The sequence below is a fragment of the Colias philodice genome, chromosome 15 (assembly GCF_061535455.1).
Source record: "Colias philodice isolate Cphi_HAF_F1 chromosome 15, ilColPhil1 Martin Lab GWU primary, whole genome shotgun sequence".
In the NCBI taxonomy this organism is placed as follows: domain Eukaryota; kingdom Metazoa; phylum Arthropoda; class Insecta; order Lepidoptera; family Pieridae; genus Colias; species Colias philodice.
The window spans coordinates 6,376,050-6,394,526 of NC_143100.1; the positions used below are offsets into that span (position 1 = coordinate 6,376,050).

Consider the following 18,477-nt stretch of genomic DNA (forward strand, 5'->3'; position numbering starts at 1 on the left):
AGATCTCTTAAATAGTTAACATATGATAGGACTGTAAAACATATTTTGTTATATAAAAGTAATCATTACAATCTAGAAACATATTTAATTACAATATTCACTTCAGATCATAGCATTTTAGTATTTCAATGCACATTTACATATGAATCAACTGTTTTTAAAAATAATTATCTTATTGTAGCATATTGTTGAAACTGTACAGTTGAGAATTTCCTAAATTTATTAATATCAAAAGATGTTGGTTCACAAGGTGAATGAATTTTAATTTGTCTCATGTGTGTGTCTCTTCCATTTTGATGATTGCTGAGAACAGCTATTTGGATCATATAAGTTCTTATTGGTCTTTCATGTATGTCTTTAATAGGTATCATCTCCCAACCTGTAAAAATACGTGGAATAAAAAAAAGAACAACCTTTATTATATAGTTACTTAGCAAAGTATATTTTAGACACACAATCTAACAATGTTGCTTGTAATAATCTTTAATTCACATGTTTTATTATTTTTTATAAAAAAAATTCCTTCAATTCTTTACTTAATATTTAAATCAAAAGATACAATTTTAACTTAACTTACCACTTGGTTCTATTAACTCAATGACTTCAATTTCTTGCAGATCATTAAAATGGGTTCCAGCCCTGATAGATATTCTACTAGGTGTGTAACTCTCGTCAAGTTTGTAGTCCGTGTAAATATAAATATGTGAAACCATCGTTTTTCTTTGGAACTGAATATTCACTAAGTGAGGTAATTGTCCATCTGACTGCCAGTATGTGTCCATACAATCATCTCTTAGTTGGTCAATACCAAATCCTAAAATTTAAACAAAATATGTTACAAAAAGGTGGTTCAGATTATGCTTCATTAGTTTCAAAAGTTTTGTAAATATTTTGTTATTACCTACCTGGTTTACAAGATGATAGACTCCATATAGCATGGTTGCCTACCTCGCGTACTGTTCCTGATCTTTCACTGACCAATGGATCCTTTTCGGATGTCATTACTCAAATAGATTTCACTTATTACTTTGCAAAAATGTCTAAAAATTATTTTGAAATTGGAGGTAAGGAGACAACAAACATTTTTTTAACATCAATAGTCCACACTCCTCAAATGACACTTGACAGTTGACAGTGTATCTTGACAGATGACAGTTGACAAATGACAAACGGATTTGTTTACGACAGATGCGTCCTATTGTACGCAAATATTTAAAACCTAAGAAGAGATACTTTTTCATTGATTGGCACAACTTAAGGATAGGATAATAATTTTGGGATTATAATATAAAATAGCATCTATTGTGATTATAATATTGCATATGCGCAGTAATTCCCTTCACATTTCTTTTAGCGCTACATTTACGTGCCACCGAATTACAATACATTACATTTACACTTTTGGAAGAAACTACTTAGTAGATTTATAAATTGTGTTAATAATCTCTTTTATTTGAATAAATTGTTTAAATATGACCATTTTCAATTTTCATATTAAAACTTTTTGAGCTTTATTACAAAAAATACTCTCATTTTGTTCTAGTATCTTAACTATTTGCTTCTTCCAAACATACACTGCATTTTTAGATAGTTATTGTGATTTCTTGAGATATAAAAATAACATAAAAGTTTAAAAAGAAAATCCTCCTCAAAATGAAATGTCCTCTAGTGAGGACAAGTTGCATTTCGTTTAAAGTTTTCGGTCGTTTTTGCGCCCCGCCCGGCTTAGGTTCGAAATTTGAATTGGAACCAAAGTGGTAACAATAAAAAATAATGTCGATTATACCCGGCTCGGCGAATGATGATTCCTATGACACTGACATTTATTCTTAAGAGACAAACTTGTAATGGCGTCACCATTAAATTAAAAACGTATTGGAGGCGTCTAAAAAAAGCATTTATTAATTTTTACGTAGCTTTATGCCATTACATTGATATTCCGTTGGAATTATAAAAATTCTTAACATCTACGAGAAAATATATCAATCTGACTTTACGTTTACATCCTACAAAACTTACATCGTTGGCATTTATCGACTAGTGCGGAAAGTATCGATAAATAAATTTCGATAATTGAAACGAGTTCACATTTTTTCCATGCTTAAGCTTTAATTTTAGTTAAAAATTAAGTTTATAATAATTGTGAAAACATGTTTACCGACGTGGCTGAATGCAAACCACGCCTTTGCCTATAAAATAGTAAAGTATCGACACGACCCATCATACGAGCATCACTAAGACGAACTGTCATAGGGATCATCATTCGCCGAGCCGGGTATAGGTTATATAAAAATTAAGTTTATAATAATTGTGAAAACATGTTTACCGACGTGGTTGAATGCAAACCACGCCTTTGCCTATAAAATAGTAAAGTATCGACACGACCCATCATACGAGCAATCACTAAGACGAACTGTCATAGGGATCATCATTCGCCGAGCCGGGTATAGAACTTCTGAAATGGAATTTCTTTTTTTAGTTTTTAAAATTTACTAGAATAATTAATTACATGAAAACGTACAAAATAATATCAGCTATTTACGATATTAGGTTAACCTTAATTCGTGTGGGAATGTCGGTCATCAAAATTTCACAATTGAGTTTATAGCTCTATTAAGAAAACTGTATGGGAAAGGGTTGACAAATTGATAACTTTATAATTAGCGGTTACAGTAAACAGTAATTGGTTGCGGGTTCTGATGATGCATGCGATCAAATAATTATAACAGCAATAATTATATGAAACAAAATTGATACAGTGAAGATAAATATGATTAGTAGTTATAGTAGTTTATGCAGGTATCATATTTATTTTAATTATTTTTAAAGTGAAACTTTTATTACAGCGTCTCAAACTTTTTGGTCTGTGTAGCGCATGTCGCGTGACGGTCGAACCGTACGATAATTATTATCGTACAAATACGATAATTTTGTGGCTAAGTTTCACTTTTACCGTGGTTTCATAAAACCACACAACATTTTTTATGTCTATTTATTTATTTCAATACACCTGTTACACACTAGCATTACAGTAGAGTCGTTTTCAAAATAATTGTACATTACTACAAAATGTTTGTCCCCCTAAAAAACCTTCGAAAAAAATATGGTTACGACTGAAATAAATCATTGTTAACGTTTTACAGACTAAACTTAAGCATACTGCATATCATTTCTGATGAAAAGCAATGAATTGCGATTCAAATTCTTACATAAATTTAATGTGAAAATAAAGTAACAAAAAAAGCTCCATACATTTTTTTATTGTCCCCTATGTGGACGACAATGAAAACCAATATTTTTATCAGAATTTTTGTATGAAACTTCCTATTTTTTTGTATCATAATTAAAAAGCAATGTTTGAAGTGTTATATCTGATAGATTAAACTATTTAAATTACCTTAAATAAACGAAGAATTACATATTATAAAAATGTCCCTATCAATCGTTACAATTTCGTGACACTGATTTATTGACATATTTAACCAACTTCTTGTATCACAAAGAAGAGGAATCTAACTCTAATCATTGGCAACACTGGACTCATGTCACGAAAAGTAAGGTCACATTAACGCGCCGCCATTTTGTTCGTCGTCCAGACATGGAAGAAGTCCAGTAGTGTGCTGTGCAAAAAATTTAGTTACAATTTCCTAACGACGTATTCTCAACAAAAGTAAGTACATTTTGAAGAATTCACCTACCGCAATTGTAATATACTTAAATTATGACTAGAGTAATAGATTACACTTTCAATCTAATGGTAAATGTGATTATGTTTTGTGTAAAAGTATTTCTTAGGTTATTTTTTACATGTTACTGACGAACAATTTCTTGACATTTACTGACGTCAGTAAATTGTAGACGGTAAAGCTGTGGTCTCATGTGTAAAGTATGAAATGTGTGTTAAATTAATGTAACGAATAATAATAAAGGAGAAAAACAATAAATCTCTCAAGATTATTTTTTTGTAAATACAGGCCATACTTTTTTAAACCATGATGTAGGGTTAGTAAAGTCGGGCTTAGGGACTTGACTTTTCCTGGGAATTGATAACTTTTTTATAGTGAAAGCGGATCAGTGAGTCTTGGCCTCCAATTTTACAAGTGGTTTCTGATGGGATAACGCTTGCCTTATTGCATTTAGTGTTGATCGCTTTTCCACCCACACGAGTGATGCTTACTTTTGTTTTTATTTTTATTCAAAATACATATATCCAACAGCTTTTTTTAGTTTCAGAATGCCGCTAACCGGTGCCGAACGGCAAAAAAATACATTGAAAAACTAAAAAAGCAAAACCCTGAAAAATATGAAAAGAAAAGGAAAAAACACCTCGAGAAAGTGAAACAAAGACAAAGAAAAATATCAGATCTTAGACAGTGAAAAAGAAGCTCGAAGACAAAAATGGAAAGAAGCTAATGATAGAAGAAAAGAAAAGGAAAAGCAAACAGAGAATTATAAAAATTGATTGTTTGTTGATTATTTTGTAACTAAAAATATATATTTTTTTTTAACTAGTGACTTCTTACTTTTTTATATGTAATATTACCTTATTCTGAATACAGCCTTACTTTTACAACTTCCTGACATTTCCTAACGAAACAGTTTACTGACAATTTCGTGACGTACAAATATTTTGAAAATGACCCATTATCCCAATTCGATCTGCTTTCTAAGTAGGTATATGTAGACTGAAGGAAGATGAAGACGTAAGTAATTTATCGTCTCGCCTTTCTTATGGAAAAGAAAAAAAATACTTTTTTAGTGTTTTTAATAATTATACTATATAGAGGTCCTTCATGTGTTCATATCTTTAGAATTATCTATTAAACAGTTATAACAAAAAGGTAGAATTCAGTAATATTAAGGTCTATAACACAGTCTATAACGTCACTATAATAGAGAAAAAAGTTATGACAAAGACAGCGTAAATTCTCGTGAGATTACATCGTGTGATATTGAAATATTTTAAAGTAAACTTGGGCAAGGGATTACGCGAGTAGTGATATTATATTTTATAGTATAGTATATATTTTTGTTTACTCACAAATGTTAGGAAAGAAGCAAATAGAACAACTTACCGCATTTGCTACGTCTCTAGCAACTTTCGGAACAGCGGGTTTTATTGGAATGGTATTCCTGACCGATTGGAAGTGTATTTGTACCCACATACCTTTTTACAATGGAAAGTTTAAGAGCTAAATAATATGGCATTAAAACAATCTTTAGAAAAGTACAACTTTATTAAAAATAATAAGAATCCTTACATGTTAATATTTATGATGTGGCACGTATACATTTAAATACATTTTGGGAGGGCACGTGTACTACAACAAAGGAATTCTAAGAGTGAATGGAATTAAAATAATGACTACTTTCGAAGATCAGGTGTGTCAGGATTTGTTATAAAAATGTCAACCGGATCGCGAACACCCGGCGCACGCGCAGCTGTGCCCTCGGCCCTCCTCCGGCTGGCGCCCTCTGAATAAACAGGACCTCTGTTGTGTAATTGTTATGGGTTTTAATTTTTTTGTAATAATATGTAGAAATAAATTTGACTGGTAATAAATTAATGTGAATTACTTGGACTTTTTATTGCTGATTTAGATTATTACTTATTTTTATAAGTTTATAGATATACATTAACATATGTACCTACCATATGGTTACCTGTATTTAATAATAATGATTTATTTATAAGTTCAACCTCTTCAATCATCTCGTCAATGGAAAACTGAATAAGTGAGAGTTTACTAGATATGTTCAGGAACCTTTACCGATTTATTTTCCTGACATTGTTTAACTATGCTTGAATGTCTAATGGCTATTCCAAAAAAAGTATATTAATTTCATATTAACCATATAAACACAAAAAAGCTAGCTAATTCAATACATATTATGTTATGTATGTCTACGTTTAAGTTGCAAATCATAGTATGGACTTTAAAAAATAATGTATCAACAATCAACATGAAACCTTAATTTTTGTCATACAAAGTGTAACTTTAAAAACCGTAAGTCTCGAGTATAATTAAGTGTATCTTGAATAGGGTCCGCAAGGGTCTTAGAACTTTTGAAAAGCACAAAGGAGGCATGGTGGGGTAGCGACTAGCGTGCTCACTATTCACGCGCATTCCTTGACATTTCGAAACCGCACTCGTGTTTTTGGTCGCTCGGTGACCGGCTGTGCCGTTTGTGCCGGTGCCCTTACGAGTTACGTACTTTGCTACATTAATATCGTGCCTATGCCAACTACGAACTTCATCGTTAAACTTAAGGACATTGTGAAAAAAAGTGTTTTGGTGTGGAAAATGGATTTATCGTGCGGAGAGAATCTACAAAATTCTGGAAATAATAGCAACAGCAGTGGACGAGCAGATATGTGCATCGCAGGTCCAGATCGGGCCCTGGACCGGAATCCACACCTTCTCACCAACCTTCTGTCTCTGGAAAGATTTCACGCTTTGCACACGGACTACTTTCAAAATGTTCAAATAGATATACAACCATTTATGCGGAAGGTTGTGACTACATGGATGTTGGAGGTACGTGAGCTTTTTTATATTTTTATGTGAAGCATGCCTTTACAATGCTTATGTTAATCATGTCCCTTTGTAGAAACTTGAAACTATCGCCTACTGTTTCCGTCAACAGCTGATTAAGTTGACGTCAATGACCTTTAATTTGTAAGCGGCGTAAAAGCTTCCGAGCTTTCTAAGATAGAGCTTTCAAAACAAAAGTTTTACTATCATTATTTTTATAGATATTTAAGAAGAAAGCGTTGTTTCATAACTAATACATATTTGTCATGACAATAGTAGATTACTCATTAAAATTATGTAACTACCCTCATGTTTGTTATTTCTGAAAAGGTATTAATACATTTTTATTTAAAAAACTATACCTACATTTGCATATAGGCAATTGTTTTTATGTTAAATATTTAATATTTATGCCAAATTTAATATTAGTATTTTTTTAATAAGATTAATGTGAAGTATAATTATTTTATATCTAAAAATATATATAATTAAAATGTCGATAACAGATAATCGTATTCTAAATCAGTGATCTTATTAAAGCCTACGGATAATAATAATTAGTAAGTAAGTAATTCATATAAGAATAATATTTGAATATAAAAATTCTAATTATGTTTGATTTTAATTATAGCCTTGCCATATACCTAACTAAAATATAAGTTTGGATGACTCATTTTTTTTCAATTGACTGTATTTTCAAATTTCAATACCTACACAACTAATCAATTAATTATGCAGGTGGTCATTAAGTATGTGTGTGGAATTTATGTAACAATATTTACAACTAAATATACTTACATAATAAAATTTAGGGGGGATATCTATTGACAATTGACAAACAGATTATAGTGCTATGATAGTATTTTTTCCTAATAATGTTCCTCAACTAATAGTTTTTTTTTTTACTTTTTACCTACGACTAGGTTAACGTATATACCTACAAGTAAAGTAAAGAATGGATTCTAGAACACGTGTGTATTTTATGAGGCTTTACAATTGCTGTTCGTTGAACGGAAGCTTTTTTACGTAATTTTTTTTAGTTAAATAAGTTCGGGTTGGATGAGCAAGGGAATCTTAATAGCTATAACCTAAGAAGGCTCTGGCATTAAATCCTAATATATTCTGTAACGTTCTTAACCGCCGTTCAGCGAGTGTAACCTATAAACACTAGTTTCTTTTTATTTAGCTAAACATACTACGTGTGACACCATTCGATTCGAATTATCACGTAATATGTTATATATAGGGAAGAATGTTATACATATATAGCTTTTAGGGAAAACTTGTTATAAAATTACGATAATGGAAAACATAAGAAATGTTTTTCAACCCAATCAAACACAAATTAAAAGTATCAGCCGCAATTGAATGACATTTTTAAGCAATTTTATGGATGATTACAGTTAAATCTATATTTAAAACAATTTTTGTGTCCCAGGTTTGCGAAGAGCAGCAATGTGAGGAGCAGGTGTTCCCGCTGGCCGTGAGCTACGTGGACAGGTTTTTGGCGCAGGTCGCCATCTCGCGCCAGCAGCTGCAGCTCCTCGCGGTCACTGCTCTGCTGGTAGCCTCCAAGTTCCGTCAATGCCATCCACTGTCCATCGACCTTCTATGTGCCTACACGGACAACTCGGTGTTCCCACATGAAGTTCGAGTAAGTTTCAGTTTCTATTTTATATTTAATTGCATAAGTATCATCTTTTGTATTGTCATCGGTTCATATGAGGCGAGCTTTTATTAGACATAAAGTTTTGTTAATCACGGCAAATGCAAATTGACGACCGTTTTAATATGTTTCAATTAGCAATTCAGTTTTATCCGGTATTTCTTGGGTTTAAAAAGTAAATCCTGTGGTATATTGTAACTCTAAGCACAGAGCTTTTATAAATAAATATAGAAATATATTTCAGAACAAAATTGTATAGCCTTCTTATCTTGATCATTTATTTCCTAGCTCTAGCAAGTATTTAATTAGTTGGATCATTATCAAAAAAGGTCGATTTGAAAGTTAACGCGCCAAGACACAGGCACACACCTTACATCCTGCGACGACCGCAAGACGGTATACATTGTTTTGATTACACTGAGTGAACTCGATTAGCTGAGTCAAATGTCACTCTTTCACCCCTTGGGGGTCCGCCTTTATATTACCCGTTTCCTCAGTCTTCCTTATGAGTTTCCTGTTATTACTTCTTCCGCAATGCTTATTGTATGCGTTCTGGGGGACTACACTTATTATTTTCTTACGATCCTCCTGTAGCGTGTGACGAAAGCACTTAACAATTAGACACTGCTTCCGACGGAAATGTGGGAAGTGACATACCGATGTATCAACTGATAAGGATGTCTTTCTTCGGGTTTTATCAGTTTTACTCCTTCGTAGGTATGTTCATAATTTACTTCATGTAATCGATTTCACAACCGCAAATTGCTATGTTGATAATTTGAATATGGTGTGCGGCAAAGCAGGTGTGATTCGACCAATTAGTTCGGTAACACCCGTGAGCTTTTGACTTGTCACATTATTCTCACGCTACTCGTACCCTCTGCAGTTTACCATTACGTGATAAATGCCTAAAAAATTGAATAAATATATTTTTCTCTGGGACTTTTTCAAGTCATTTTCGTTATAATTCTAGGGATAACAAAAAACAAGTTTTACGATACATTTTCATGTAAGTAATAAGTAAGTATCATATATATTATCATTAATCTAAGCATATCATAATATGAAAACGTCAAACTTGTATAACCACAAAGTAATCTAAAATATTCAAATTATGATATCTATTTATTGGCATTACTTAATTGGATGCCGTGAGAATGTGACCACTACTTGAAGGCATGTCGTGTACCGTATGGTATTGTGGGGGTACTCGTATTTCCTTGCAATTAATTCATACGATGATCCCATAGATAAGTTGTCGATATGCATGGTAATGAGATCGTTTAGTGGTATGTTCCCATGTCTTTGGCCACCTTTATGAACAGTTGGTGTTTCGATCCAAATTATAATAACTGCGTGGGAAGTTTTTAAAATGTATGGTCTTACAAGATGTTGTTGATAATAGTTTATGTATTTATTCATGCAACGAGAGTTTATCATCTAATATTATGTACGATGTGGGTATTATTATTCTTTAAAATAGCTTACTGCTGAATTCTTTTAATTAGTCCTCGTTCATGCGAACATCCTTAAATGTGCAGATTTTATAAGGTTTCACACAGATTCTTACACACACAATTAGGCCACCCTTATTATTTTAAAGAGCTTCCCAACGAGAACCTCCCTATTCGATAGTTCTCCTGGTTTGCCCTATTCTTGTACTTTTGTTCGTGAATTCGCTATTTTTTGCGGTTTCCGCCTGTTCCATCGTGTATGACGGTGAAAATTCAACTGTGACGAAATTATATATCCTGTGTTTACTTTTATTAAGAATATTTTAAGGAGATTTAGTATTTTGATTCATACTAAATAAAAAGTCTTTTCTGTTATTTATGTTACGTAATGTAGAATTGAATTCAAATCGTATTATAAGTATACAAATTGAGCGGTAAATAACACGGTATCTTTGTTACAGCAATGGGAAATGATGTTGGTGCAACGTATGAACTGGCAGCTATCAATCGCCACAGCATTTGACTTTGTAGAGCCAATGCTGGCCAGAGTGCCCTGGGGTCGAGGGAACCCTCTCATACGGACACACGCTCTTACACTCACTTCAGTATGTTATACAGGTAAGGCTCCAGAAATTATACTATTCTAATTAAGTTGTCGTTGTCATAAGATGCGGGTGGAAATTACGACGACTGCCCTTGAGCTCATGGTGATTATTGAAAATCGATAAACGCAATAGATGTGATAATACTCAACATTATAGGTTCGATGGAATTTTATGGAGTATATTATGTAGTAATAAGAGGTCCTACTATAATCGCAATATATTTTCAAATACATACTTTGATGGTAGATATGCTAAAATCTTCATTTATACACAGAATTGAACTACTTTGTCTTCAAAAATTAATTCATATACCTACCTATCTAGTTACTAATTAATTATAAGGTATTCATATTTACCCCTTTTCAACATCAACGTATAAACTGAAGTCGTTTTTACCTTCTTTTATATTATATAAATTTAATGTTAGAAAAAAAAACTTCTAAAAAAGTACACCAAAAGAAAAAAATAGAGTCGAAATATTTTAGGATAGGCGTACAATTACATTGTTCGACATTTTTTACCGATTAACGGGGGTTGTGAATGATCGTACCTCCCTTTGTTGCGTAATGCGATTAAAGTGCGTGCAGTCGAGTGGTCATGTATGAGTATTTAGTGTTTAGGGCGGAGGGTCGGAGTATCGGAACGCACATGCCCGTGCCGTGATATCGCACACCTTGTGCCGACACCCCTCTGCCACTGACCCCTACGTTTGTCCACTTACATAGAAATTATTGCAATTTGTTTAAATTTACAGTTTGATTATATAGGCACACTGTATGATGATTATTCTGATAAATCAAGAGGTTAAATTTATATGTGGCAATACTTTCAATTTAATCACTTCATCATGACAGGATGATCGTGGTTATTTCGGAAGGAAAAACTTTACAACTACAACATATTGGAAAAAATATAATGCAGTAGAGTTCTTTACTCATGAGAGTTCACTAAAAATAGGCGCTTTTGAAACATATTTGTTTTTGTGAAATTTATATGATAAAAATATTAAAGGATATTTTGATAAACTGGTTAAACATAACCATAATGTTATCGAAGCAATCTGATTTATGACATACGAGTTACGATACCATGTGCCCGCCTGGGGATAAACACTCGTTCTCTCTTATTAGCTGTCGTTATTATTTTTAAATACACTGATCTGGTTTTGTTTACAGTGATTTTAGTTTATTAACATATTATTCTGTAGACGAGCAAAGATAAATATGACTTTTGTGTATCTACTTTTAGCCATACAGTGCAGCGTTAAATTCCACTTCACAAAATATTATGTTCCTTAAGAAGGCGTACTGTATTTAAATAGTCTCATAATAAGAAATAATAGATATTGATCCAAAAATGGATAGGAGGAATAAAATATCAAGGATCTTATGAACTGTTTTAAAAATAATGAAGATAACAATGGATAGGATATCTGACGACCGGTGCTTAACCCGAAGCGCCCCTATGGTCCGGAGAGTATTTAGATAATATTTTATTTATGGCTGGCATGTGTTGAGCTTCGGGTATTTTTTCAGCCTCTCTAATTTAAATGTCAACTATACTGATTAGTAGTAATTGAAACTCAACACTAATTTCACACACTAAATTTTTGTGGCATTCTTTGAAAGTAGGTAACTATATTAATTCTAGTATAAGTAAAATAACATTTACATGTTATTTATTCAAATATGAATTGCAGTATAACACTTGCATAATTTTTGATGAAATTCGAGTACAAAATAAAACCGGCCAAGTGCGAGTCGGGCTCGCGCACAAAGGGTTCCGTAGCAGCAAATATAATAAATTACAGTTAAATCAACCTATCTCAAAAACTATAAGAGATACTTTGATCAAACCAAAAATCGTTGAAAGAGTTAATTAGCATGCATCACCTCTATTTTTTTTAGAATTTTATACCCCGTAGTTATAAAAATAGAGGGGGGGGGACATACTTTTTACGACTTTGAGAGCTGATATCTCAAAAACCGTTCACTTTAAGAAAAATGTTTTTTAGAAAACTTTATATCATTTTAAAAGACCTTTCCATTGATACCCCACACGGGTATGTACATCGAAAAAAAAAATTTCATCCCTCAGTTACATGTATGGGGGGCCCCACCCCCAATTCTTTTTTTTACTATTTAGTGTCATATTTTTGTAGCGGTTCATACAACACATATTCCCATCAAATTTCATCACTGTAGTACTTATAGTTTCCGAGTAAATCGGCTGTGACAGACGGACAGACGGACAGACGGACAGACGGACATGACGAAACTATAAGGGTTCCGTTTTTGCCATTTTGGCTACGGAACCCTAAAAAGGACATGTGCGTAACGTGCGCTATTGGTCAACGGAAGTAAAGTTGTATAAATAATTGCCGGTTGCTGTTTGGATAATATTGGAGGTGTGAACAGGTTAATAACATTTCTTAACCCTTAACCTACTACCTATCCTAATGTAGGTTTTATAGCCCCCATAAATGTTAAATTTGAAACACGATCGCAAAGATAATAGAGCTACTATTATCTTAGCAGTTAGCACAATAGGTATCCATTTCATATTACATAATTCATTTTGTTTACAGCAACGCATAACTAATACAGCAAAGTTGATTATAGTGCATATCAAGTTTTAAATATTAACTAAGTAGTTTAGTTTTATATTATTGATGCCGACAAACATATTATAGGTAGTGCTTAGTTATAGTGATATCATTTATAATTAACAAAATTGGACGATAGCGAGCGATATTAATCAAGTCGAATGCTTTTAAGCGCAAATAATTATTCAAGTAACCATGTCACGGTCGCTGTGACTTATGAGACTAGTTGTCGAGCGCAGGGGACCGCGCCAGCTGAGATGCCGACAATGCGCGAAGACGTCCCGTAGCCATTGTGTTTTTCAAGTCGGCCTGTCCCGCTCTACGCGACAAAGGGCTTCCAACAAAAACGTCGCCTGGCGCACCTGGCGTCCCAACCCTAAGCTATCTAACCCGAAATGAAGATAGTTTCTGATCTCAATACTTTAAGATTGTTGAACCGAATCTCTTTCCGTTTCTTCACTTCCGATCTATTCCATGACAAAAGCACAACCCGACGTTTTACGATACAAATTATAGTATCCTGAATATCTATGAGTAATTGCCTTCAATCGAACGAATGAAATAATTTAAACATGATTTCTAAGAACCCTCTTCGAGCAGTTAACGGCTTGCAAAAATAAGATATATGGTATTAGAACTAGTTTCACACAATTAGATAATGACATTTACTATTTGCAACCCCTGCACATTTGCTTTTGTTTGTAAAGGTGAAGAGTTGATGTTTCGCCCCATTCGATGTTAGGGCGAGACAGGTTTACGAAACGGAACTTAACGGTTCCTAAAGTCTGTTAGTGGAGGTTGATTACATTCGCTGGTGTAATTAGAAGGGTAAGACGGGGGTGTAGTCTTAGACGCGTGGCCCCTTAGCGCGTGCGTCACCAGATGGTGAGGCCAACTGACAGGCAACCTGTCGCGCAACGGATCGCCTCGGTCCGTTGACCGTGCTCGAGATCACGGCCTGATACGAGACTCGCTATCAGTTGGGATTTTATAATGCCCAAATCCGCTATTTCCCCACATTACATGCTTTTGATTTATTCAGTGTAATTATAACCTTTGCAGCCTTTTTTTGTTTTATGGCAACTGCTATTTGAATATGTTTGTTAAATTACCCGACCACGTGGTGAAGTTAAATCATAGCTTTATATTATAAGACATACACAGTGTATATATCATTCGACTTTAAGATGCATGGAAATGACCTTCGTTCAGTTGAATGGGATATAAAATTAAACTTGATCAACGTAAAATTTCATCAGTTTTATTTTCCAAATACATATGTGGATATTTAGTTTTAAGTGCTTAACTTGTGTTGTAAACGGATACGATTACAAGATACCAAAAGAAAGTATTCAACTAAATGCTAGATCAATTAATTTAAGGTTCGTTATAAATAAGTATTGTAGGTATATGATAAATTCATCTCTTTTGTAAAGTCCGTTAAAATGTTAGTCAATAAATATATTAAAATCAGTTTCGTTAAGTTCAAACTGTTATTGACCCTAACGTATAACGAACTTGAGGTTAGCATTTAATAGACACCTTTTTACGTTAAAATGGCGTGTTTTCATGTTTTTCTTTAACGAAAGTAACTATGCAGCGTAAAGAAGCGTATAAGGGCACGCTAGAGTAAAGAAGGGTGTAGGTGGGCAGTGACCCTGTAGCTACCTACTTGGAGGCAGCGAGCGGAAGGGTCGTGCCAGGTGCTATTACATCTGCCGTCTTGGCGTACCCTCAGTCCACAAGCTAACACCCAGTACTTCTTGTAAAATTGTACCACGTTGTTATGCTCCATCGCCCTGCCTTCACCGTTAGGAATATAGACGCATCTACCTTTATAGGTTCACTGACTTAATGTGGTTTAATGATGATGTGCCATGATATTGTGGTCAGTTTTGTATGATAAGATGGTTTTTAAATATACATGATGCACAACGTTTCAGCCTATTATAATCTACAGATTAACAGGAAAAGCGGAAACATGTAAAATCACCAAATTTTGTTATATTTTAAATTCGTTATATTAAGGACACTAAAGATTCATACTATATTTAACATAACTGTTAACATTGACCCTAATAAATCGTTATTGATTATAAATATCGATCTCAAAACTCCTTTCATAACAATTGGTTCGTTTATCCGTCCCTAGCAAAATTTGCAGCTGTGCCCTTGACTAGAAGACGTAAGATGTAAATTACTATTATATTCCCGCTATTGTTCCCAAAGCTACGCAACACAAAGATGCAGACGGGGACGCAATGCACAAATCTGGCAGCTGGCAGTTTTCCTTCCTTATTCTCAGACAACAATAGTAGCTAGTATTGTGCAAAATGTAACGCGATTTTTTGGGACCCCTTCGATATTGTACCGGCAAGATTGCGATTGACTCGGCCATTTTTGGTCATATCGGTTTATCGAAGCGAGATATTCACAATATTATTAGTGTTTTACTGGACCTAAATAAAAACAAACGCAAGGACGCTAAGATGCAAGGTGCTCGTGCCACCTGTCTGTATCAAGTAATTATCTCACAACAGATGCGCTTTACCTGCGTCCGCGTACCTCGCTCGGCGTATCCTTGTATTAAAAGAATGCCATAAAAATAAAAATCGTAACTTTATGCATGTACCTTTATTAAGTGATTATACTTGTGTTTTTAAATGTTATTACTCATTTAAAAAAACATATTGAGTAGATTATACTAAATACTATATTATACTAAATTCATTTTTTCTTTGTTAACAGAAACTGAGCTTCTACTAGTACCCCCGTCTCTTATTGCTGTGGCGTGTATCACAGCCGCTGCCCGAGGTCTAAGGGTACGTATGTCTGTGAGTGACCTGTGTTTGCTCACGAGATCGCCGCCTGTTGCCGCAGAATTGGTAGCAAGACACGTGGAAAGAGTCCTTGCTAGGGAGACCCAAGCTCCAGAACCAAGGGCCAGACACGTTCAACCCGTGAAGCAAACGACATCAGACCAGACTCAACTTCCCGATACGCCTACAGATGTCCAAGATGTTCGTTTTTGACTTTATATTCAGGCTACAGTGTAAAATGTGTCTTTTTGCACCGTTATCAATGTCATGAGGTATAAAAGATAATCAAATATGAATGAGTATTGTCTATCGGATACGTATGCAGTAAATTACCTATTATTTTTGTTCTTAAAATCTTGATTGATAATTGGCAATTACTCAAATCTCAAATTCAATATTCTCATTGCCTCTTCGGCATAGATATGAAGCTATCACGTATAAGTCAATTGATCTCATCGGCATTGATGAAATCAGTTTCTAAAGATTTCATTGTTACATTTTTTTCGTCTTGCACCTGGGCGTACAACAAAAGTTTTTGGTTGAAAAACAGTTTATTTATTTTGTTTTTCTCAATACTACGGACCTAACGTCGCAAAAACGTCCATTGATCTCAAATTATTATTTAAAAGCACTAGTGTAGATTTGTGTTATTTATTAATGGTATATTTGTTAATATTAGGTACATTATTTATTATAAATCAGTTTGACGGTGTTTCAAATAATGGAGTCGTAAGCTATATTAGGTATAAGGATTTTTTTTGTAAATTATGATCTCCGATTACTCCAAAAAATTATACATACTTAGTAAGACTGTTTTCGTCTTAAGCATTTTCTAGCCAAATATTCGAAATGTACCTACGCGTCCATTTTTGGAGGACATATTATGACATAGTTATGTACGTAATATTTGTATGAATTTAATACATAAAATTTATAGTTTCAATGTATAAAAGACATTATTATGATGATTATTTTGTGTCATAGTAAATCATAATTTATTATTGAAATAGGATCTCAGTTAGCGAATTCCAAATAAACAATGAAATGTCTGTAAAGAATAATGTGTTTAGTTTTTAGTTTTACTGATTTGAGTGAAAATGTTAAAGTATGTAATGTTTATTTAGGTCGATGTTAAGTTTTAGTAAATTCTAGTCACATGTTTTACACATTCCTGTTATCGACCAAACTTATTCGTAGATTTAATTACTAATATAATACTTTATTTGTACTTAGATTTATAAGCCGCGACAATTTGCCTTTCACATTTAATTTGGACAGTAAAACCACTAATTTTTATTGCCTAAGAATATTTTTTTTCCCTTTAATAATGAAGTACACTTTGTACGTTGTATTGTTTCTAAAAATTAAACTAGGATGCAGCAACCAAAATTGTACCCACTCCCGTTTTAGTTGTTGAATGTTGATAAGTGTATGATATGTTATTTGTAATACTCATTATATATTATCTTCGAACCAGTGGAGGCAAATTGAAACCTTCATAAATAATTGATTTATATCATTCGTTAGTTTAATGTGTTGTGTAAAGTTTAACATTAAGTAGAGGGAATTGAAGCATCGAAGTGGCACGGCGTGTCTATTGTCTATCGTTACGCTGTCTTGATTAAGCTAATTAATACAACCGATGGTAAAGCTCTTGAAAATTTCCAAAAAAATATGAAAGTTCATGTTTAAAGGCTCTTCATTAACTCAAGATTCGTTCCTTGATTATTATATACGTGTTACCAAAACCCACTGAACTAGCAATGTTAGCGTATTTTACATTTACTAATATGTATATAATTATGAAACATTTAATTGAAGGGCTTTTTTAAAAAGGATTTTGTTTTTGGCACATAATATGTAAAAATAAAGCACAAATATTTTTTGTTTATATACGTTTATGTTAGTTGCTACAACTAAGTTAGGCTAACTTAAGGTGTACAGTTATGCTGAAAATGTTGTGAAGTTTCCTAAAAGAAATAAAATATAAAAACACGAATGAAGTATTTTTTTCATCCTATTTCAAGTCATCATATTTTATTTCGAAAACTTGATAAGGAGATATTGAATTTCCTCTATTATATCACTCAATAATTAGGTTTCTGATTCCATTTCATGGCTTAAATGGAGTAATCGTATAAACTGCCGTGCTTATATTTTACTTATTATATTTTTTCATTTCTTTTTTATGGTAGCCCACATTTTACGAGGTTACTTTTTAAGTCGATATTTTAAACAAAAATGAAACAATAAAGAATCTTATTTGAAAGTGATAGAGACAGTACTATAATTTCTATAAACTCAAATTATATTTATCTAATTAAGGAGAATAATGTTCAGTTTTAAAAAACGTTTATTACAATTAACATCGTTGGTAAATAAAATCAGCCGTTAAATTAAAACAAAGTTAATATAATAAAGACCTGAGAATAATTACTCTGTTTTGGAATAATTAGCGATTCACCACGTGGCAATGCGATGGACGAATTCACCTCGTGTTTATTTATTTTTTTCGAATAAGTACGTATTCATAAATTAAATTTAATTCTGTGAAAATAATAAATCAATAATTAATATTATTACAAAATGAGCTGCGCCATGTCTGATCAGATCGTAAGCCATCAAAAAATATTATTTTCTAGATACCTATTACAAGCCTATTTACACATTTAAAAATAGATGAAATACAAAAAAAAATAAATAAACATTGATGTATGAACAGTGAAGTATGAATTACTAACGCAGAAGAAGATTAAGCTTTCAAATCCCCGATCAAATTCTAACTACATACA

The 18,477-nt window shown here is 33.0% G+C and overlaps 2 protein-coding genes across 2 annotated transcripts; one reads left to right on the forward strand and one right to left on the reverse strand.

Annotated features, from left to right (window-relative positions):
- Positions 1-164: 164 nt before the first annotated feature.
- APC10 (anaphase-promoting complex subunit 10) lies at positions 165-1,114 on the reverse strand. The gene is made up of 3 exons (XM_089703826.1): positions 906-1,114; positions 578-814; positions 165-379 (listed from the first exon to the last, which is right to left on the reverse strand). The coding sequence occupies exons 1-3, from the start codon at positions 1,000-1,002 to the stop codon at positions 168-170; spliced, it is 546 nt and encodes a 181-aa protein (XP_089559952.1). The 5' UTR covers positions 1,003-1,114; the 3' UTR covers positions 165-167.
- Positions 1,115-6,124: 5,010 nt separating this feature from the next.
- On the forward strand, positions 6,125-17,700 carry LOC149482266 (G1/S-specific cyclin-D2-like). The gene is made up of 4 exons (XM_089704075.1): positions 6,125-6,539; positions 7,975-8,190; positions 10,118-10,274; positions 15,615-17,700. The coding sequence occupies exons 1-4, from the start codon at positions 6,240-6,242 to the stop codon at positions 15,896-15,898; spliced, it is 957 nt and encodes a 318-aa protein (XP_089560201.1). The 5' UTR covers positions 6,125-6,239; the 3' UTR covers positions 15,899-17,700.
- Positions 17,701-18,477: the final 777 nt, after the last annotated feature.